The following is a 23,668-nucleotide window of genomic DNA, read 5'->3' as shown; positions in this document are numbered from 1 at the left end:
CCTGTGTTGTATCTTAGGTATAAACCCTTGAGATACAGGATGAGCTTTAATTGTTTTTTTCTGGCTCTACAGCATCTTATTTGCTGTGGTTCAAATGTTCTTTTGCAATCGCATAATGATGCGCATTTACCTATCGTGTTTCTTTGTAGATTTTAGTATCAGCTTTTTCTGCTATGTATCAGTTCTTAAAGCACTGAAGTGGCCCTCACCAGGGGATGGTGGGAAGGAGAGATCTAACTTAGTCAAAAGAAGGGCTTTCAATATAATCTTGATCCTACAGGTGATTACAGTTATTGGTCATTTACCACTGATTACTATATCCTACATGTCTTGGAACAGAGTTTGGGATACACTGTGTATCTGGAAGCCCTTAAGTTATGTTCTAATGATTTGGTTTGGAGGCTCTTATCCTGTCTTCTACCTCCACAGAGCTGGAAAACTCACAAAGTGCTTTTGAGTGTAACTACACTACACTTTTTCCCCTGTTAATATGCAAGACATTGGGTAGTTAACAGCCTCTGTACAATTTTTTTAGGGCCATATCACCTGTGTGTGTGTGTGTATGTGTTCCTGTCTAGCTATCTTTGTGAGGACCGAAATCTGCATTCTACTATATTGTGAGAACCAACAGTCACTTGTGAGGACACACTCACTGGTCCTCACAAGTTTGAAGGCCTTTTTGAGGCTCAAAATGTGGTTTTAGTGTCGGGGTTACAATTGGGTTATGGTTAGGTTTAGGGTAAGGGTTAGGGTTAGACATTCATTTTTAATTGTTAGGGTTAGGGTAAGGGGCTAGGGAAACCATTATGTCAATGAAGATCCTCACTAAGATAGCTGAATGGGCTTGTGTGTGTGTGTGTGTGTGTGTGTGTGTGTGCGTGTGTGTGTGTGTGTGTGTGTGTGTGTGTGTGTGTGTTTGGAATGTGTTGCATTTGTATGGATTTGTATTTGTTTGCTATTCAAACATTTAAATGACTAGCACATTACTCAATATTGCTTTTATTTAACACACAGGCATACTCTTCTAGAAACATGCTGTAATATATACATATTTTACATATCACTTATATTGCATTTGTATTGTACGTATTATAACTTCCTGAGTACTATATGTTCCAATTGTGATATAAAGGATCCTACAGACTTTTTGTTTGTTTGTTTTCTAATGTTACATTACAGGACATGTAAAACAAAGAACTATTTTCCCATGTATGATCAAATTTTGCATTTTAGATATTTATTTAGATATTTGCAATCACTTCTTTTAAATTACATTTCCATTCACGGTGCAAATGGGCATTCTTTATTCATTAAACTTAAAAAGACAAAACATAGTGAAAAGAGATGTAATAGGAGGATTTAAGGTCCCATTATGATTACAAAGAAAGTTTAAAAAAAACTGTTTAAGTAATTTATATGTTTAGCTTCATCAGTACCAGAATCTAACTCTTTGTTCTTCGCTGCTTGGTGTTTTTTGTTTTTTTGTTTTTATTAATAATCAAATAGTGTTGCACTGTGTTCTTTCATGCCTATTGCATTTTTCTAAATAAACTGTTAAAAACTGTTAATTTCATACTATGAAACTATGATGAAAATAATGGGCACTGATTGGTCATGTAACAAAGGCACTGAAATATAAAATGAAAAGCTCGCAGAGCAGCTACTGAGATAGCGTCATTCTTGATACCAGCTATGTTTTTATCCTTTGCATTATGATTAACAGAGCATAGCAATGTATCATAGTATTCACACTAATGGCTATATATTTAGTAAGGCACAGTGTATAGCAAAGCAGAGTAACAATATGAAGCATGTAGTTTCTTTTTTGGTTCCAGCAGAAAATACACAGAACACTTTTACTTGTACATGCTGTATAAATCATGAAATTCCCACTTTGTTTTGTCTAACTAAATAAAACAGGCATTAACTTCTGTTTAGTACCCCTAACTAAGTTATTGGTGAAACATAATAATGGCTAGCAGTGTTATGCCTCTTTCACTTTGTCTTCATAACTGCCGCTGCCCTTGTAAGCTGCCACATAACCACTGGTGTCTGGGATGTCCTCACGCCCAGCCTTTCCTTTGCCTTTTCCTGTGTCATCAAACCGCTCCTTGTGTGAACCAGTGTACTTGGAGGTGTCAGTCAGTCTGTCCACTGCTCCTGCCTTGGCAGCTTTCTGAAAATAATGGAAGACAGAATACTGATATAGTAAACTGAGTTTTTTTTTTTTTTTCCCCTTTTAACCTAGTAAAACAAAAATTCTGTATTGTAGTGTCTCTTTAAAGATGCAATGTGTTGTATCTAGAGTTTCTTTGGAAATCCAGTTATATATCCAAAATAACACACTGACAGTCAACTATTTTTTTCTGATTTGTGACCTAAACAGTTGCACAAAGATTTAGTCATCAAAAACAAAAAAAGGTAGCACTTTCTATTCCAGCTCAGTAATAAAGTGGTAACAGTGGGGTAACAAGGTGGAAACAAGAACATAATAATGTGGTCATTTCTACATTATTACTACTCAATTACCAAGATAATAACCAATTACTATCCTAGTAATATCATGGTAGCATCATTATTACCTTATTACCAAGGTGTATTTCCACAATCTTGCCCCCAGTTTTTGGGCACTTATTATCCAATTACATAAATTTCAGTGTAATATTACTCAACTGTAACCACTGCTGCTATCATGATATTACTTGGAATTTAAGTGGTTATTAGTTTGATAATTGAGTTGTAATAAGGTAGCAATTACCACATTATTACTGTCTTGTTTACACCTTGCTACCCTACTGTTACCACTGTATTACCAAGCTGTAATAGGAAGTGCAACACAAAAGAACAAAACATGTTAATACATTAATCTCACTTAAACAAATTTTACCTAAGATGATCTATTTTAAAGTTTAAATTTAATTGTATGGTTGAGGGTCAATCAAACTACTACTACATATATAAGTTTAAAGGGATGCATAAGTGTAGTACCTGGTTGCTGCCGACTTCTAAGCAGTGAATTTTGAGTTTATTATGGTTATGACTTAATACTCACAGTAACACCAATGTTGGCAGGTTCTTTCCCAACTATGAGACCATAAAGCTGCTGAAGTGACTCTTCCTTGTTCTTGCCTTTAAAACGTTTGGGAGCCATCTCTGTCAGGGCCTGGTTAAACTGCTCAAATGTGATTACACGAGCTGACTTTGCCCTGAGGAAACACAGAGTGTTGCCAACTATATTTTGAGAGAAATAACAAAATTAATAATATAATGTCTCTATTTGTATATAAATATACACTGCTCAAAATAATGAACAGAAAACTTTTTAATCAGTTTATGGCATCAGGTCAATTACATACCAGGATATTAATCTGGTCAGTTAAGCAGCAGAGGTTGTTGTTAATTAGTTTCAGCTGCTCTGGTGTTGATGAAATTAACAACAGGTGCACTAGATGGGTAACAATGACACAACCCACAAAACTGGAATGGCTTTTCAGGTGGACACCTCTGACATTTTTCCCCTCGTCATCTTTTTTTGATTTTTGTTTCACTAGTTTTCCATTTGGCTAAGGTCAGGGTCACTACTGGTAGCATGATATCTAGAGCCTACAGAGATTCCAGGGGTACTCCAACTCCTCCAGGATCACACATCAATACCTGCCTATCTGACCAAACAATCAGAAATAGTCTTCATGAGATCGAAGAGGAACCATGAGAGGAAACAACATCCTCTAGTGACCCCTGTGTGCACTGTCTGTCACCTTAGAGCCTAATTGGTATTTCCAGTACAATACCAGGATTGGCAGGTCTACCACTGGCACCCTGTGCACACCTTTCCTTTGTTGTCTGTGAAGGTTCTCAGTCATCCAGGTCATCGTAGTCAAAGGAGTTTGCAAAGAAAAGCGTCTGCACTTCTTTAAGTTGCTTGAAGACGTTTCACCTCTCATCCGAGAAGCTTCTTCAGAACTGAAGAAGCTTCTCGGATGAGAGGTGAAACGTCTTCAAGCAACTTTCCTTTGTTGGCAAGTATTTGCTCAGAATAATAATAATAATGGATTGCATTTATATAGCGCTTTTCTAGGCACCCAAAGCGCTTTACAATTCCACTATTCATTCACTCTCACATTCACACACTGGTGGAGGCAAGATACAGTTGTAGCCACAGCTGCCCTGGGGCAGACTGACAAAAGCGAAGCTGCCATATCGCACCATCGGCCCCTCTGGCCAACACCAGTAGGGTAAAGTGTCTTGCCCAAGGACACAACAACCAAGACAGAGAGAGCAGGGGGATCGAACCGGCAACCTTCCGGTTACAGATGAGCGTCCCAATCCCCTGAGCCATGGTCGCCCTCAGAGGTGGTCGTTTGTTGGGGTTTTCTCTGTAGTATTGTAGGATCTCTACCTTACGATATAAAACTTGCCTTAAGGCAACTTCTGTTGTGATTTAGCGTTATATAAATAAAACTGAATTGAATTAACATCACTCAGCATGATTGCTTTAGTGGAGGATCAGTGATTGTCTGATCTACGGATGTGGCGCAAAGACCTCGAGCATATAACCCCAGTGTTGGCCTCTCCATGCTGGCTTCCTGTTCCTTACAGGATCCAATTTAAAATTATACTTTTTGCTTTTAAATCACTAAACGGCCAAGCCACCTCTAAGTTCCTATTTATTTATGCTCCAGAAAGAACCATGAAGTCCAATTCAAAACTAATGTTATCCAATCCACAGTCTACACATAAATCTCATGGCAACAGAGCCTTCTCTGTGGCACGTCGCAGACTTTGTAATAGTCTGCCTCTAAATATAAGATATGCACAAACAATGGAACATTTTAAATCTTTAAAGACCCATTTTTATGGACTGGCTTTTAGCTCACATTGACCCAAATATTTTTTTTTTTTTTTTTAACCACCTTAGCTGTTGTTGTTTTAGTTGCATTTATTGTCTTACTGTTTTATTCCTTTTCTTTCATATTTTATTGCATCATTGTCATGCATTTTACTTATTTTAGTTACATTTTAGTTTTTAATGCGCCTTGTGCAGCATGAGCTGTTGGAAATGTGCTATATAAATAAACTTGACCTTGACCTCTACAGAGTAGGCAACAGCACCCTGACTGCCATTAGGTATCGAGGTGAAATCCTTGGACCCACTGTCACACACAATGCTCGGTCTCATGTGGTGAAGGTATGCAGGCAGTTCCTGGAGAATGAAGGAATCGATACCACTGACTGGACCTCACACTCTCCTAACTTAAATCCAATAGAGCACCTCTGGGACATTATGTTTCTGTCCATCCAATGCTCTCTGGTTGGACCTCACACTGTCCAAGAGCTCAGTGATGCCTTGGTCCAGATCTCGGAGCAGATTCCCCAAGGATACCATTTGTTGTTCCATTAGGAGTATAGCCCAACATTGTTAGATGTGCATACAAGCACATGGGGGGACAAATAAACTACTGAGTAACGTTCTTACAGTAGTTGCTGCAATGAACTTTTGGCAAAATGGACTCAACTACTGCATCATTTTTTTTTTACCTTGACTTTCAGGGTGTCTTTGAATTCAGTCCTGTGTAGGTTGATCATTTACAAATCCACCAAATGATGTGAAATTTGATGCACTTTCAAAGTGTTCCTTTCTTTTTGAGCAGTGTATACTGTGAAGGGACAAGCAATGAGTAGATGCTACAATGCTATAATGTGATTATGAGATGTCTTAAAACCTTTGCATTTACATGAATCATGAAGTTTATTCTGTAAGGTAGTCCCAAAACAACAGAGAGCGAGTCACTAACTAAAAATTGACTGTTCAGTTACTGAAAACCAATAACCACATTGTGACACACATTCAAACCATTATGTTTTTGCTGTGCAAAGTCAAAATGAAATCTTACTTGACTTTGCTAAAAACGATGTCAACATCTGTGGTAGTCACATTCTTCCCATCAGTGATGTTGCAGTCTTTGCAGAGCTTCGCAAAATTCTTGCCGTTCATCTCCTTCCCTGTAGCTTTTGTGTCTCCATGGACTGCAAACTTCTGGAAGGAAGTCTTGACCTCTTCTAGTGACACCGAACCCTCGGCCATGCTGACAGATGAACACATGCAGTTTTTAGTCAATTCAAATACAAAAGATTGTAACACTTTGTTCTCTTGATTAAAATAATAATCTAAAAAAAGGCCCTTAAATAGTTTGGATAAAATATCCTTTGTAAAGACATTTTGTGAAAAAAAATTAAAGAAATAACTGTATGTTAACTGGCTGCTGGCCTGCCAAGACATAGCTGCCAAGATAGTGCATCTAATTTTCTCTCTGTCTTACACACACACTTTTACTGTGTATCCATCATTATGCTAGTGTGTCTAAAACTCCGCTCGAGCCCATTTAATTCAATCAACTCAATTTCCAAATGGCTTCTCTGCTGTTCAGTCTATAGTGAATGAACAAACACATTCCTTCTCCTTCTCTTCTGCCCTGTCTCTCCATCACACTCACTGACACTTACTTATTCATGAGTTAAGTGTTACCAAATGTGGCTTTTGATTGAGCTACACTGATATGAAATTTATATTAAATATTCACTGCATATAAAAATAACCATAAAAACAAATAGCACAGAAAATGTTTTAATGAACACTTTAAAACTAATGCATTTTAGTATGGCGTCATCTCAGTTTACGAATAATCCTAAAAAATAATAATAATAATAATGATGATTACCAGTGCTGGTGGGTGTAAAAATATACATCAAGCTATTATTACATGTAATCTTTCCATATATTTTTTTTCAAGATTATTTCTACTGCCCTCTCACTGCAGCACTGCAGGTACTAGATGATACAACAGTAAAGCACTAAATCACAAAAATATAAGATGTACCTGCTAAATAGAAGGATGCCGTGTGGATAGTTAGCCAAATCCGGAATTGCTAACAGCTGCTTGATCTCTTTCTCCGCTTCTGCCTCTCCTCCTTCCTGCCACTCCCAGGCTGTCTGACAGTTACGTAAAGGATGGAGGGATGCAGAGAGCCAAGGAGAAATGGAAGGGAATGGGAGGGGGGAGAGAGTACCGACAAGCACAGTCAATGACATCATGGGTGCTCAGCCTCTCTTCTGTCTGCTCACTGTCATTAGCTTCCTGCCTCTCTCACAGACTTGCTCAAGGCTTTGTTATGTTATACAACATTCTGTGGAGTTAAACCTTTACCAACATTCTCTTGTATACCTCTTGTACACAAATAAATTTTGCTGTTCAGTTCTTTACCCAAAATGATTTTTTACCATGCTCTTTTTCTGACTGGAATATTTAATTCAACTCACAGATAGATATCTGTCTTGCTCTTATCTATCTCTCAGCTAGACATTTGCTTTCTCTCTTTTGTGCTCTTGCTGTCATTTTCACAATAGCCTTCTTGTTTGAGCAAAGATGAGAGTGCCCCTTGACAGAACAAAGACCAGTGACAACATAAATCTGACACTTTACAAGAATAACTATTCTCTCTCGCAACGTCATATCAGCCACATAGAATAATGGTTCTGTATTAAATCTAATGCATAATAACGTGCCTAAAGATTCAAAACTATACCTATGTCTGGAAATTTTTTGGACAGTAGCAATTATTACTCTGTATGCCACCAAAGTTTGACACAAAAATACAATAAAAGTGCAGATGAGTAATTGCTTGAGGCTGCTGGCTTTCACTATGTGAAAGCTCATTTGATTGTTTTGGCCACTTGGAGATATCCCATAACTTCAAGGTTTAATTTTATTTTAGTCATTTCTCTTAATGTTTCACAGGCAGGCTGGGTTTATCCTAGCTATAGGCATGCCTATAGCATTAACTATGTTAGGCAGTGCTTGGTTAGACAGGCTAACACAGATAGACACACACATACATTCTCACATGCTTGGCCAATTTATAATTACTATTTGGCTTGCATGGATGTCTACAAACTGTGGGAGGAGGATAGTGTACACAGACATAACATACACACAGGGGGAAGAGAAAACATATTCAAATTCAAATAAAAAGGCCCCAATCTTACATATTTATATATATATATATTTTTTTTTTTACAATAATGATGTAAAAATTAAAGATTAATATATTGTTATGTCAGCACTGTTTTTGTTTTCTTTTAACCTTTTATTTTTGTTAATGTGCCAATGGGGGTATGTGGGAACCCACGTTTTGTATTTTGTTCACAGCAATAACAGAGAAAGCTGTTTTGACATCACACACCATCATGAAACTCAGTGCTCAGTCAAATGGAAAAGGTGCAAGGACTTTACATGTTTTGTTTAATGATCTGAGACAAAGGTCTCAAGTCTCAAATGAGTTCTTTGGTCATTGGAGACTCTCCCATGGATAATTTTTTTTTTGTCCAGTCAGATGATTCATTGATGTGTTCTTGGAGTAATTTTTGTAGGACAGTCACTCCTGGGGGGCTTTGCTACTGTTGTTTTCTTCATTTGTGGATGGTGGCTTTCGCCGTCTCTCCACGGTGACACATTTGTCCATGAGTCACCATGCACAAGGTTTAGAAGTGGCCTAGAAAACCTTTCCAGATGGACAGCTGTCAATGAGTTTGGTCTCATCTGTTGTTGAGTTTCTGCAGATCCTGACATGTGTTATTTTTATTTTAGCTTTGTCTTTAACTTCTTTTTGTCCTCCACACCAAAGTGAAAGACTCATTGCCAGTTATCACAAACTCATGATTGCACTTTCTTGCATCCAAGGGTGGTATAACCAGTTATTAGGTTTCAGAAGCAATAAATTTTTTCATGTAGAGCAATTGAAAACTGCATTTTACATTTAATCTGGTTGTTTTTTTCTAATATTAAAATTAGTTTAACGGTCTGAAACATGTACAGTGGCTTGCAAAAGTATTCGGCCCCCTTGAACTTTTCCACATTTTGTCACATTACAGCCACAAACATGAATAAATTTTATTGGAATTCCACGTGAAAGACCAATACAAAGTGGTGTACACGTGAGAAGTGGAACGAAGATCATACATGATTCCAAACATTTTTTACTAATAAATAACTGAAAAGTGGGGTGTGCGTAATTATTCAGCCCCCTGAGTCAATACTTTGTAGAACCACCTTTTGCTGCAATTACAGCTGCCAGTCTTTTAGGGTATGTCTCTACCAGCTTTGCACATCTAGAAACTGAAATCCTTGCCCATTCTTCTTTGCAAAACAGCTCCAGCTCAGTCAGATTAGATGGACAGCGTTTGTGAACAGCAGTTTTCAGATCTTGCCACAAATTCTCAATTGGATTTAGATCTGGACTTTGACTGGGCCATTCTAACACATGGATATGTTTTGTTTTAAACCATTCCATTGTTGCCCTGGCTTTATGTTTAGGGTTGTTGTCCTGCTGGAAGGTGAACCTCCGCCCCAGTCTCAAGTCTTTTGCAGACTCCAAGAGGTTTTCTTCCAAGATTGCCCTGTATTTGGCTCCATCCATCTTCCCATCAACTCTGACCAGCTTCCCTGTCCCTGCTGAAGAGAAGCACCCCCAGAGCATGATGCTGCCACCACCATATTTGACAGTGGGGATGGTGTGTTCAGAGTGATGTGCAGTGTTAGTTTTCCGCCACACATAGCGTTTTGCATTTTGGCCAAAAAGTTCCATTTTGGTCTCATCTGACCAGAGCACCTTCTTCCACATGTTTGCTGTGTCCCCCACATGGCTTGTGGCAAACTGCAAACGGGACTTCTTATGGTTTTCTGTTAACAATGGCTTTCTTCTTGCCACTCTTCCATAAAGGCCAACTTTGTGCAGTGCACGACTAATAGTTGTCCTATGGACAGATTCCCCCACCTGAGCTGTAGATCTCTGCAGCTCGTCCAGAGTCACCATGGGCCTCTTGGCTGCATTTCTGATCAGCGCTCTCCTTGTTCGGCCTGTGAGTTTAGGTGGACGGCCTTGTCTTGGTAGGTTTACAGTTGTGCCATACTCCTTCCATTTCTGAATGATCACTTGAACAGCGCTCCGTGGGATGTTCAAGGCTTGGGAAATCTTTTTGTAGCCTGAGCCTGCTTTAAATTTCTCAATAACTTTATCCCTGACCTGTCTGGTGTGTTCTTTGGACTTCATGGTGTTGTTGCTCCCAATATTCTCTTAGACAACCTCTGAGGCCGTCACAGAGCAGCTGTATTTGTACTGACATTAGATTACACACAGGTGCACTCTATTTAGTCATTACCACTCATCAGGCAATGTCTATGGGCAACTGACTGCACTCAGACCAAAGGGGGCTGAATAATTACGCACACCCCACTTTTCAGTTATTTATTTGTAAAAAATGTTTGGAATCATGTATGATTTTCATTCCACTTCTCAAGTGTACACCACTTTGTATTGGTCTTTCACGTGGAATTCCAATAAAACTGTTTCATGTTTGAGGCTGTAATGTGACAAAATGTGGAAAAGTTCAAGGGGACCAAATACTTTTGCAAGCCACTGTAAGTTTGACAAAAGAATGAAATTAGGGCAGCAGTAAATACTTTTGGTGGAAATTTGACTAAATCTATTGATTTCATTAAACCATTTTAATTGAGGATGTTAGAACTTCCAAGGCTCGTTTTTATGTTCTGATAGCCAAAGGTAGAGTTTATTTTGCTGACAACTTGACCTCACTGTGTGACCTGAAATTCCTGCTTGGTAGGCCAATTCCAGTGTATAGTGAAGACCAGAGTGATTTTACTCATGCTGGGAAAGGTGTTGTGTGGGAAGACATTATCAGGTTGTTTACTGTAGAAACAAAGCCTTCCCTTTAAATGTCAGCAGAAAGCAGCAGTATCTGGTTTGAAGAAAGGTAGGATCACAGCAGGTTATCTGGATGGACGGTTTCTGGACATCATTCTGACTGACAACACTGGACTTACCAGTCCAATATTTGATGGACTTCTAGTCAACACAAAGAATTCTTAATAATTTTCCATATTGGTCTTATTGAGCATTATGGCTGATTCTGGGTTCCCATTACCACCAGAGGCTTTCTGTCTTCTATGTGCGGACACAGTGAGAGATCCAGTCACTATCCCCTGTGGTGACACTTTCTGCCTGGAGTGCATCAAGATTTACTGGGATCAGTTCGACCACATTGGTGTGTACAGCTGCCCACAGTGCCGTGCAACATTCACACCTCGGCCTGTCCTGAAGCGAAACCTGCCAGATGTATACAATGAGCCACAACGAGAGCTTCCAGAGCTTACTCCTTTCCCCTACTTGAATCGTGAAGTCTACTGTGACTTCTGCATTGGCCGTCGCAATAAAGCCGTCAAGTCTTGTCTGATGTGTTTGGCTTACTACTGTGAAACACACGTCAAGCCTCATTATGAGTCATCTACCTTCAAGCGGCACAAACTCGTAGATGAGATGGGTCATCTGGATAGGAAGATTTGCCCACAACACGAGAAAGGTTTGGAGCTGTTCTGCCGCACTGACCAGATGTGTATTTGTGTGCTGTGTACTGTCAGAGAGCACCGCAGCCACAACATTACCTCGGCAGAAGACGAACGCGTTGAGAAACAAGTGAGGTTTTTGGGGTTTTTTTGTTATCACTGAGTCTATCTCAAAATCTTTTAATACTCTTTTTATTTTGATATGAAGTTTTCATCAGTTTTTGCATACGTTAGATGATGAAAAGAGTCACTCTGGAGTCTAGAGCAGGAGTCTCAAATGAGCTATGGGTCACTGCTGTCACTGTCATCTCATTGGAGGGCCACTTTAGTGTTTGAGAATTACATAAACAAAAAAACAAACAAGAAAACACTGACAAATATGTAGTGTTTTATTTTTTTTTTTTTCAAAGTTTCAAATATTGTATAACAAGACAAAACTGCAAACGAGACCGCAAATTGTTTTCTCACTCTTAACTAACTGAAGCCTTTCATTGAACAACCAAATAAACAAACTGGTACCCTCTTTCTGGCCAGACACGTGGCAGCATTTCTGCTATAATTTTGTTCATATTTAACAAAATAAAAATACAGACACAAGTGTACACTTTAGTTTTTAACTGCTTGTGAAAATTGTTTTGTTTACAAATAACTCTCTCACTGAACTAACACAGCCAATCCCTCAACATGTTTGCACTCTCTGCTCATATTGCCTTCATATTAAATCATTTTTTGCCCTTTAAATACCTTATTTTAACATTACACTTAACAACATATAAATCCGCCCTAACGAAAAAAAGTAACTTCAAAGGCCAAATTGCATTATATTTCTTCACGTCAATATACGGGCCACAAGTAGGGGTGACGTGGGCCACAAGAGGCCCTCGGGCCGAAAGTTTGAGACCCCTGCTCTAGAGTGATAAAATCCTGTATTCTTGTCTTTTATCAGAAAGTCCTGGTGGTCACCCAAACTGAGGTCCAGCACATCATTCAAGAGAGGATGAAGGAGCTCCAGGAACTTAAGCATAATATTGATGTTCTAAAAGTAAGATCATAGCCCAGTCCAGCATAAATTACTTTTCTTCCTAAATAAATTTGACATGGTCTCATTTTTTTACAGAACTGTTACATGTTATTACCACTATATAAAGGAACCCATTGGTAATATCAAGGATGACCATTGTAACTAAAAGCTCCTGGAAAAAACTGTCTTTACTTTTCAGAGTGCAGCCCAGCGAGCACAGGCAGAAAGTGACAAGACCTTCCATGAAATGCTGCAGGCGGTGGAACGCTGGAAGTCTGAAATCAATCAGATGATAATGGCCAACATGCAATCAGCAATGTCACAGGCTGAGGGCTATGTGGATCGTCTGGAGCAGGAGATAATGGAGCTACAACGTCAAGATGCAGAATTACGGCAGATCCTCGAGACGGAGGACAACATTTACTTCTTGCAGGTGCTGGAAGATCAGACAAAGCTGCAACAATTCATCTCTGTCTTTCTTGCTTTGTAATGTAGCACAGAAAAAACAGTTAATGTACTTATCACTTCCAGCGCCTGTTGCTATAGCATACTCAGTATTTCTTGCTACCTCGTTACACTGACTAACACAAAACAAGACCACGACTTCTTTATGTATGTATTTATGTTTTTAGTAAAAAATCATTACACTTCTTTTTCTTGATAAAACAGAGTTTCCCAACCCTGTGTGTTGCTCCTGAGGCCATGGTCCCCAAAGTGCTAATTAACCCTCAGTTCTCCTTTGGAGAGATGAGCAAAACGGCCAGTGACATGAAAGAAAATCTGGATGACATCTGTAAAAAGGAAATAGGCAAACTCTCCAAGACAGGTTTGTTCCAGTAGTCATTGTTAACACTTCAATTACCTTTTACTGGCTCACTAGTTTTTGCTGCAATCTAAATATAAATGAATTTATATTTTTACAGTGAGTGAAACTCCTGTGTACATACTGTTGCCAAGAAATGGAAGCAAACGACTCAAAGGTAAGTGAGCTGAATAATTTCATTAGTACTATTTTGTACATGACATGCAATTTTTTAAACATAATATTGTTGCACATTTTATAACACATGTTATGTTTTTATATTCAAACAGTTCCTTCGAATGTAAATTTTCAGGAGCCAAAAAACAGAACAGACTTCCTGAGATGTAAGCAAATTTTATGGTTCAGAATTAGTACTCAAGAGCAACGTTTTAATATTATCTAAACAGAAGACATTTATAAATGTATGTTGTGGCTGTGTTTTCAGATGCCTGCAAGCTATCCTTTGATCCTAACACAGTTTATAAAGAGCTGGTTTTGACAGATGGGAATCAGAAGGTCACCCGGAAGAAAACAACCCAGTTTTACCCAGATCATCCAGATCGCTTTGATGGCTACTCCCAAGTTCTGTGCAAGGAGCCTCTCGCTGGTTTCAGGTTTTACTGGGAAGCTGAATGGAGCGGAGAATTTTCCATAGGGGTCGCTTCCAGGAGCATCAGCCGTAAAGGGAAGAATTCACAGAGCCTGCTTGGCTACAATGACAAGTCTTGGAGTCTCCTTTGCTCAGACTCTGGTTACTCTGCCTGGCACAACAAAGTAGACAGAGACCTTCCTGGTGCTCCCAGGGCTACACGCATTGGTGTGTACCTAGATTATCCTGGAAACACAGTGACCTTTTACTCAGTGTCAGGCACTATGACACCTATCCACAGATTCAAAGCTCAGTTTACCGAGCCTTTGTATGCTGGCTTTGGTGTAGGGTCCTCAGTTACCCTCTGCCAGCTAAAACAGCCTTATTAACTAAAAAGTGCAAAAATTACCTATTACCAGTAAAGAATTTACACCGATACAATATGTAAATAATAATGACATACATTGCAAAATACAATATACTACCAGTTATACTAGCAAAATACACAGGATACAACAACAAAATTTACACCAGGAAAACATGTTAGTAACTTATTAGTAAACAGTTGTCTGTTTACAACAAATATGGACCAAGTTTGGGGCAACGGGGTCAAATTATCTCTGACCACACCCAGCCACAATCTTTCCTCTGGCTTAGTTTGGTCAGAAGGTGATCTTTTGCACATGTAAACTGATATCACTGGAGTCGTGGATACATCTCAAAATCACTCCTGCAAAGTAAGAAATTGAACCACTGATCAGCAGGGGACGTTAAATTACTCTGAATTATAAATGCGTTTTAAGGTAAAACCTTCTAGAATTAATGTATTAACTGAAGAAATGCTATAAATCTACAAATATTTGCTTAGAGAAAAATACTAGGGTTAGGTAATAATAATAAAAAATCTGAATTTGTCATTTGCTAATATTAAGGGCAGTCTGTCAGTCATTAAAAAAGACATATACACATGTCCTAAGCATAGCATGTGCTACATTTTGTGTTATAACAGCCTGTATTATTATTTGGTATTCATTGCTGTATGTAAAAACAATCAATTTTACATTATATCTGGCGAAAGTGCTGTGTCTTTGTTATTGTTTTGTTTCTGTTTGTTTGTTTGTTTTCTAATATCTTCTTAATAATTTATTATCTGCTCATGGAATTTCAAATGGACACTTTGTTTTCTCTGTTTTCCAGTAGATCTAACCAGCCAAACCAGTTAATCTAGCATCAAGGGATGCTAACAACTGAAGTACCAGTTTGGAAATGAATGAAATATTTGTTTTCGTTTCGAACAATATGCAAGTCATTTGTAAATGTCCTCTTAGATAACATTAATTACATAAATAATAATGTTTTGAGAGGAAATATGTTAATTAATATGTTGCATCATACAACATCTCTTACAGCAGTTTTTCATGTGGTTTACAGGGACCTCATTCAGTAAACAAAAAGCCTATTTCTTTTTCCTCTTTTCTCTCTGTTGCTCTCTTTGGCTTTTTCTGGTCAAGGATCTGAGTGGCAGGAGAACATTATCAACAGGGGAAAAAAAGAAAGATAAACTTTCTCATTTAATAATAATGATTACCTTTATTGTTCACTGTATAATTTTTTTAAGCTATTACCTTTAACTTCCAATGTGGGTCATAGGACAGGCATTCCATTTGCTTAGATGATTTGCATGCCAAATTACCCAAAGGTACAACACTGCTTTGAAAGTTTCCCACAAAACAGACATGAAGCACAGCCATATCCCCATATGCAAATGTTCAAGCGTTAGAGGCAATCAGTCATCACACTACTGTAGAAGTGTTATCAAATGCTACACTGTACACATTTAGTCTAATAATATTTTTGGTCTTATTACAAACTTAACTGCTATAGTAACTGCAGACAGTATTGCAGTATTGTATGCATAACATGTTTATTGTGTGCTGCAGTGTAAAACCTTACAAAAAAGTGCATTACAAATCCTGGGTCAGGATTTGTAATTTCAAATGACATCTGGTATCAGCAGTGTGCCTTTCAGTGGAGAATTTCTAGTTCTAATATATGGAGATGTTTTGGATGGAAGAGTCTCTGTAAGTTTTTTATTACACCTGCACAAAGTAAACACTATTCTAATCACTTTAGCTGCTGGAGAAACTGTGGGGCCCAAGGAATAAAACACTTCCACTTGTTTTGGTCTTGCCCATTGATCAACACTTTTTGGGTATCGATTCACTCCGAGTTACAGACCATTTTTAGTATGCAACTCCCCTTTAATTGGGATGAACTTTTGTTTGGATATTTTTACTCAGTGAATGTAGATAAAATGTCCAAGCTGTTATATGGTATTCTGAGTCTGGCTGCCCGAAAGACTATTACTAAGAAATGGCTAAGCGTGAAAATTCCATCACTAAATGACTGGCATGAGACTGTTTATGGGTTGTTTAAAATGGAAAGAATTACCTTCTCTAACAGATTTCAATATGACATATTTATTGAGATTTGGGATAAATGGAAACATTATATTTTGACAAGGAGACCCAATTTTGTTTGAATCTCTGTAATTCTGTATGCCATATTTGTATGCCATACACAAACTGCTATGTGTATATATGCGTATGTGTGTATGTATGTATTAGGGGTGCAACGATACTCGTATCGATATTGAACCGTTCGATACAGTGCTTTCGGTTCGGTAAGCATGTGTATCGAACAATACAAAATTTTTAATTTATTTTATCAACTTTTCTTCTGACGATGCTGTGGATCTGCGTTTGACTACTCCGCCTAGGCTGCACTGTCGAGCGCAGATCCACTGAGCGCAGCGCAAGCTAGCAAGACAGAAGCTTAGCTCGTTGCAGCATGGCAAATTGAACCTCCCCCACCCTCATTCAGATCTGGCCTTTGGAACTATTTTGGTCTTCATGTGAAGTATGACCCTGAAGGTAAGCGCATCATGGACAAAAGTAAAACAGTATGTCAGATGTGCCACGCAATGCTCAATTACATGGGTGGGAACTACTGCGTTAGCGCAGTTTGCTCGTTAACGTGTTGACGCCGTCCAGCCCCACGCACGGGGCGATCCACGGTAGCTCGTTAACGGAGATTTGCCGTGTTGTGGCGTTAATGCCATTTCAGATTAACGCTGACAGCACTAGTGGGAACACAATGAATATGACTGCACATTTACTCCGACATCATCCTAGTGCAAAGACAAGTGGAAGCAGACAAAAACAACAAGCACGCATGCTACAAACTTTACCCGAGTCATTTAGACAGCCGTTAGCACATGATTCTCCTTATATAATATAGCCCAAAAGAAGCTATAGTATAGCTTTTATTTTGGAAAGAGCCATTTCTCTGTAATAAACTCTCTTTTCCAAAGATGAGGGATTTCTCGATCAGATATTTATTTTTTTATTACTTTGTCGTTTCAGCAACATTAAATTTAAAAACTGTACTTTTGAGTTAAAATATATATTTATCATTTTAATAAATGACAAATTAAAAAAGCATGAACATTTTTTGTATCGAAAAAATATCGAACCGTGACACCAAAGTATCGAACCGAACCATGAATTTTGTGTATCGTTGCACCCCTAGTGTGTATGTATAGGCGTATATATATATGTGTATGTGTATATATATATATATATATATATATATATATATTAATTAACTAGATGGTACACCCGTTTGTTTATTTTCGATTACTTGTTTATTTCGGTTTATTTGTGTTCTTATAGGTTGTTTTGTATTACGTTCCTTATTTAAAAAATCTATTTTTCTTTGTTTCTGTGAAATTCTAAATTAAGAAAAAACAAAAAAAACCAAATCCTGGGTCAGGATGAAGTGGTCGTGGGTTTCTGCAGACATGCCAAATTAAATTAGATAGTCTGAATGCATACAATGCAGTCAACAATATCCTGGGTCTTCCTTTAAATGTACATGTTATTTGACAAATATCAAAATGAGACAGAGGCACTTTGACACCATGTTCTTCTAAGATATATCTAAGATATATCTAAGATATATTTTGTCTTTATTCCTTCATTCTACATCATTTATGTAAAACTGACATTACTAGGCTGATTCAAAGCATTCATTTTCCCATTGGTCTTCTGACTTAATCTATATTGAGTGTTATGTTAACATTGTCCACCTTGTTATGTTGCTTGTACAGAGTGGTGCATAGTTGTTTGCTTGGCTGATTGCCTCTGTTTCTTGCATGTACTCTATGTACACATTTTCAAACCCTTTGCATGTTTATGTGTTGTTGTTTTTTCTTTCAAAATGTGTTTTTGTTCTTTGTAATGCTATTCTGTAGCCTCACAGCTATCAGGGCTCTGAAACATTTTGGGCCAAATGAAAGCACTTCAGAGAGGAAGAACAATAATACACTGAAGAGATGAAGAGATAATTTCCATGGCCATTAATTTATTTTTATATGTTGCTCCTTTCCCATTGCATTGTTTCATTGCTGATGTTCCTAGTGCCTTTAACATTTGCATAAGCTTATTTTTAATAACTGGGTTTCTACAGCTCCTTCTCTAAATTTGCGGGAATGGAAAATTCTTCTGTTTTAGGAGCTTTAATTATTTTTAACAACATAAATTCATACACATGACTGTGAGTGATCTAAATATTTCAGTATGAAGTAAACTTTTTTGTTTTTGTTGTTGTTGTATTTCGGTGTCTTTTTAAAAATAAAATTGCTGTAAAATCTGCAAATGTTAATGATTCAAAAATGGTAAGAGCAGGAGTGTAATAAGAAGGAATATACTTATACTTTGTCGCACACAGTTGTGAAAAGGAGTTAGTTTATAATGGTTATTCAAATGGTACTCCATTGTATTTTCACTAATAGAGTCCTAACTATTCGTCATTTGGCTTCAAATGGAAAGTGGAATGCTTTTTTTAACTTTGAAAACTAAGTTAAAATAACATAAATGACATGGATTTTCTACTCATGAGTTTGCATGCAACAAAGTGTGCCAACGTAAGGCAATCTATCTCCTTTCTTTTTTCTTTTTTATCATTGTTTTGTGACTGTTTGTTTCTGAAAGGTGATGTTTCTAATGTAATGCCATACAAAAATGAAAAACAAATGGAAGTATATTTGTGTTATGGCCACTTGATGGCACTGTTTCTAAACTGCCAGTACACTGATACATGGCTCTTTTTTTCTAGGCTTCAACATCACCCTAACTAAAGAATCACAATCTGCACATATAAACATAACCCTTATTTAGTCTGCTTTACATATAAAACAATGACATTCTGACAGGAAAAGCTGAAAGCTCTACTTATTTTATAGGAGAGTGTAGCTGTCTCTGCTTTGTGGGTGTTTCCATCTCCAATTAACAATGACCTAAGCTTGGCAAGCTGAGAAGCCAGAAGCTTTTTTTCTTGTTTATGCATGCACAGTGTGGATAAACCTGTGGTCTTTCATAGTAAACTGATGGAAGCCCAGCATGTAAGGCAAGCTGCCACTGGATCTACTTTTATTCTTACTCTTGCTGAAGTAATGACCTCACAGCCCCTTGTTCGCCACTGGTGCTAGTTTCAGTCATTGTGCAAAGGTACTGTTTATAAGGGTGGGGAAACCTGCAGTCAGCTGAGACTGAAGAAGTCACTTGGATGACACTGCGTCCCTTCTTGGGATTTCCTTGCCTGGATGACTGAGCATGCATCAAGACAGAAACTCTTATTGAAGTAATATGAGGTTTGAATATGAATAAATATGATACAATAGTAAGTGCAAGCACGTGCAAAAAAGTATGAAAGGAAACTGATGCTGTGTGCACATTCTTCTACACTCTCACAAAGGTTGGAGAGCTAAAATGGATCTTAGATTGCATGAGATAGCTACGCAGTATTTTGTGTTTGTTGATTAACTTCTTCGCATTCAGTGAATGGCTTTTTACAATTATTTTTTATTTTTACTTTGAAGTGTTTTCTCAGTTTGCAGCAGATTCACATTCACATGTACTTACTACGTGTGGGTGAAAACTTTCCTGCACACTTGTTCTGTCAGTATCACTGTTTACATTCAAAGAGGGACGTCCTACAGGTGGTAATACTCGCTAATCCTGTTTGGTGACTAGCTCAAGCAGAAACCAAGGCAAGTCTTTCAACCATAAAACACAAAAAGGGAACTAAAGCATTTTCACTCTGGAATTAAAAGACCACCTTAAACTGTAGTGCTGTTCATAATATTGTAAGTACTAAAGAAAAAGAAAATAGACAGAATTTTGAAATGTTATGTGCATATTTTAAATGTCTTTTCTAACCATTCACATATATACAGAGACATTACAGTATGTTGTTACCCTCTGTTTACTGTGATATGTTCAGATAAGTCTTACAGAGAAAAACTTTATTTAATTTTCTATTTACATTTTGGTTTGTCTGTGATAGTTTATAAACATTGATGTTGGAGGAATTAAGTATTCACAGACTGTGTTAGGAATTTAGGACCTATGTAGTTCTCTCATTGTGACAAGCTACAACAATATCAATTTGAATATAACATTTAATGATGTAATCCTCTGGCAGTGGTGTATTTTATTAAACATTTCAAGTTTCGTTTTGTCTAACACTCTGGCAAATCTCACAGATTCATATTTTCTAAACATTTTAGTTACAAAGACACACAGCACAAGCTGAGTTCATGCAAGTAGCTCTTTTTTCTCTCACATAGTAGCACTTTGATTCACCACAGTGTTATCACACAGCCCAGCATGCCTTAAACTAATATATATAGGGCAAATAGATGTCTAGACATATGTGTATATATAGACATATAGACTGAAACAGGCTTTTATTACACTTCTATTGTGTAGCGCGAGCAAGTAAATGTACAAAGTCATGTTGTGAAATATGTGGGGGGTGGGGTGGTGGGGGGTTAGTGCCAAGATACATGACATACACTGACATTTTACAGGTTTGCCAATTAATTCCACAAAAGAAAAGAAAACACAAATAATTCACTTTAAACTAAATTATCTTTTTTTTTCTCAGATGAATTATGGCTTCTTCAGTGACGCGAGTGTGTCAGAGAAAAACAATCATATGTGCCATTACTACTCTTATTTTTGTTGTCACACATCTGCCATTCAGCCTGCAGGATACTGTTAAAAAGGTATACCACTTTAAATTATTTAACACTGCATAATTTACAATATTTGTTTATGATTCAAGCTAAAGTTAGATGTAAAATAAAAGTTTTTTCTATGTTTTGGTTTATTTTATGGCACTTTATCATAATATTCATAACCAGTGTTTTGAAATCTTTACTCTTTTAAAGTGATTCTTGAAGCCATTATCTAAAAAAGACTATAAAAGAAGATGAATGCTGGCTGTTGATTTAATGCATATCGCCATCTGTTGGATATTTTTTTTTAACAAGCTGTTCCTCCTAATTTCAGACATCTACTGAGAATTTGACTTTTTACCACAGTGATGCCACGTTTGATGACTGCATATTTGAAGTTACAGTTTTAAATGATAATTCCATGATGCAAAAATGGGAATCCTGCTTTAAAAACTTCAGTGAAGCCTGGAGAAATGCAGAGCAACACAACAGAAAGCCTCAACACAAGCACCTGGAGAAAGATCATTCTGCTGCTTTATACATGTACACAAAATCTATATTGCAACCTGTAAACCTCAACTTCAAGTCTGCAAATAGAACCGGAAAACCAAAGGAGACATTTGAGTCACGCTCACTTTATTCTTTTCTAACTGAAGGCATTCAGATTTTAAAACACAGCCAGGTGACATGTGTTAGTACACATTTTCAAGCAGAGACACTTTTACATCTGAACATCTCTAACAAACAGGTTCGGTTTAGCACCTTCATGTTAGGCTCTGATGAGCGGGACTTTGCAAGGAACATCTCATGTTTTGAGGTGCACACGTGCTTTGGCGCTGACATAACATATTACTCTGCCCTGAAACAAAATAATCAGGTGCTAATTCCCCCATATGAGATTTTCAAAGTCACTGACATCCAGACAGAAGCAAAGGAATGCAGAATCAGCTATAGGCTCACGAGCAATATGAACTGTGTTTATAGCAAAGAAAGCAATATGTTGCATCCAATATCTGCTTTGGCAGTAGATGGATTTTGGGTCATTTTTACTATTATTTGTATTGTTCTAATTTGTCTTTTGTTGTCTTTTGTTTTGGTGAAAGTGTACCATAAGACCAATGCTGTTTATGGTTCTTCCTTTTCATCTAAGTTACAGCAGCCACATTGTGGATTATATTAGGCTGATCTTTGCATTTTGTGTTTTATTCTTCATGCATATGTTTTGTTTTTCATGCATTCATGCAAACATACATAAAAAATAAAATAATTTGTCACATCATGTGCATTGTTCTTTTGCCTTTGTTTTTGTGGAGAAGCAGAATAAAAACAGTTGTGTGTAGTGAAGGACACTTACAGTTATGTCCACAATTTGTAGGCACTTTTTTGCAGTTTTGCCTCTTTACATCACCAAAATGACTTTTAATCCAACAGTCAACAGTCACAGAAAAAAATTGCCTTAATTATTTAAGAATTATAACCACTGTCTTGCACAGTTGAATGGCAACAATTTAATGACCCAGTGAGGTTTGTTCTCTTGTTATTTCAAATAAAGTATTTTTGTTTTGATAATATATTTTTTAGGAAACTACCAGAAGTATGGATTTCAGTTGTGCCTGTAATTATGTTAATATATACTCTCTCTCTTTTTTTAATGAACTTCTACTTTCAACTGTGTCATGAACAAATATTCATAACAATTAGTAAAATAATATATAATCATAGATTACATTTATCGTGTCCAGTTCAATTATGACACACAAACACATCCAAAAATCACTGAACAGGCCTTTTACCTAAAAAGCCTGTTCTATTTATTACGCTCTTTTTCTTCTTTGACTGCTCCCTTTAGGGGGCAGCACAGCACAGTGCATCATTTGCAACTTTGCCATTTCATCCCGTCTCTGGGATCTTCTGTCACAACAGCCTTCTGCACGTCCTCCTTCACTAAATATACTGATCCTCTCTGTGGTCTTCCTCTTTTCTTCCTCCTGGCAACTAATGTTCAACACCCTTTTGTGTTGTCCTCCTAGTGCTTGTTAAAAATAACACAGCATCCACTTATACCTTGTGAGCTACTGCTCCAAACAATTTATTATACAACACCACAAATCAATCCTCTTTTATGTGCTCCCCTGTTGCCATCTATGAGCTTTCTTAAATACAGTGCTGGTTAACCTTATCATTACATCAACATCGCACTGCATATCAACACACCTTTGTCCAATTTATTGTATCCACTATCCCTTCTCTGCACATGTACAAACCATCTCAGCCTTGCCTCTAACTTTTCCCCCAAAGTGCTCTACCTGAACTGTCCCTCTGATACACGCATTCTAATTTTGTCTCTTAATGTCTCTCTCATTAAAATTTTCTGGCCTCCTATCTGTTTTATCACTACCATCTTGTAAACCTTCCATTTCACCCTTGATGGTAGCCTTCTGTCACAAAAAGAATCCCTGATACTTCCTGGTCTCCATCTGCTACACCTTGCATGCACTTCTTTACCTCTCTTGTACACTGTAACTTTGGATATTTGACCCCAGGTATTTACAATCAGCTACTGTAACTTTCCTACCTTTGACTTCTTGCATTTTTAAGGTTGCACCTTTTTTTTTCTTTTTTTGTTTTCTTAAATAATGGCAATTCATGACCACTATGCTGTAAGGTAAAGAAGTCTCAAAAATTGCGTGATTCCCCTAAGTGCATTTGGCAGCAGTGGGAAGGAAAAACTTTAAAACATAACCTCAGACCCAGG

At 37.5% G+C, this 23,668-nt stretch overlaps 3 protein-coding genes across 3 annotated transcripts; 2 read left to right on the top strand and 1 right to left on the bottom strand.

Moving 5' to 3' along the window:
• Positions 1 to 930: 930 nt before the first annotated feature.
• On the bottom strand, positions 931 to 6,997 carry tppp2 (tubulin polymerization-promoting protein family member 2). The gene is made up of 4 exons (XM_063475402.1): positions 6,879 to 6,997; positions 5,895 to 6,086; positions 3,053 to 3,206; positions 931 to 2,176 (listed from the first exon to the last, which is right to left on the bottom strand). The coding sequence occupies exons 2-4, from the start codon at positions 6,083 to 6,085 to the stop codon at positions 1,985 to 1,987; spliced, it is 537 nt and encodes a 178-aa protein (XP_063331472.1). The 5' UTR covers position 6,086; positions 6,879 to 6,997; the 3' UTR covers positions 931 to 1,984.
• A 3,965-nt stretch (positions 6,998 to 10,962) lies between these two features.
• Positions 10,963 to 14,218, top strand: ftr84 (finTRIM family, member 84). Its single transcript, XM_063475401.1, has 7 exons — positions 10,963 to 11,547; positions 12,364 to 12,459; positions 12,638 to 12,871; positions 13,108 to 13,264; positions 13,362 to 13,418; positions 13,531 to 13,584; positions 13,686 to 14,218. The coding sequence occupies exons 1-7, from the start codon at positions 10,975 to 10,977 to the stop codon at positions 14,216 to 14,218; spliced, it is 1,704 nt and encodes a 567-aa protein (XP_063331471.1). The 5' UTR covers positions 10,963 to 10,974.
• A 6,629-nt stretch (positions 14,219 to 20,847) lies between these two features.
• On the top strand, positions 20,848 to 22,093 carry LOC134629760 (ecto-ADP-ribosyltransferase 4-like). The gene is made up of 2 exons (XM_063477279.1): positions 20,848 to 20,868; positions 21,248 to 22,093. The coding sequence occupies exons 1-2, from the start codon at positions 20,848 to 20,850 to the stop codon at positions 22,091 to 22,093; spliced, it is 867 nt and encodes a 288-aa protein (XP_063333349.1).
• The last annotated feature ends 1,575 nt before the right edge of the window (positions 22,094 to 23,668 follow it).

This window comes from Pelmatolapia mariae, linkage group LG6 (assembly GCF_036321145.2).
Source record: "Pelmatolapia mariae isolate MD_Pm_ZW linkage group LG6, Pm_UMD_F_2, whole genome shotgun sequence".
In the NCBI taxonomy this organism is placed as follows: Eukaryota; Metazoa; Chordata; class Actinopteri; order Cichliformes; family Cichlidae; genus Pelmatolapia; species Pelmatolapia mariae.
This window is presented reverse-complemented; position numbering and strand designations above follow the sequence as displayed.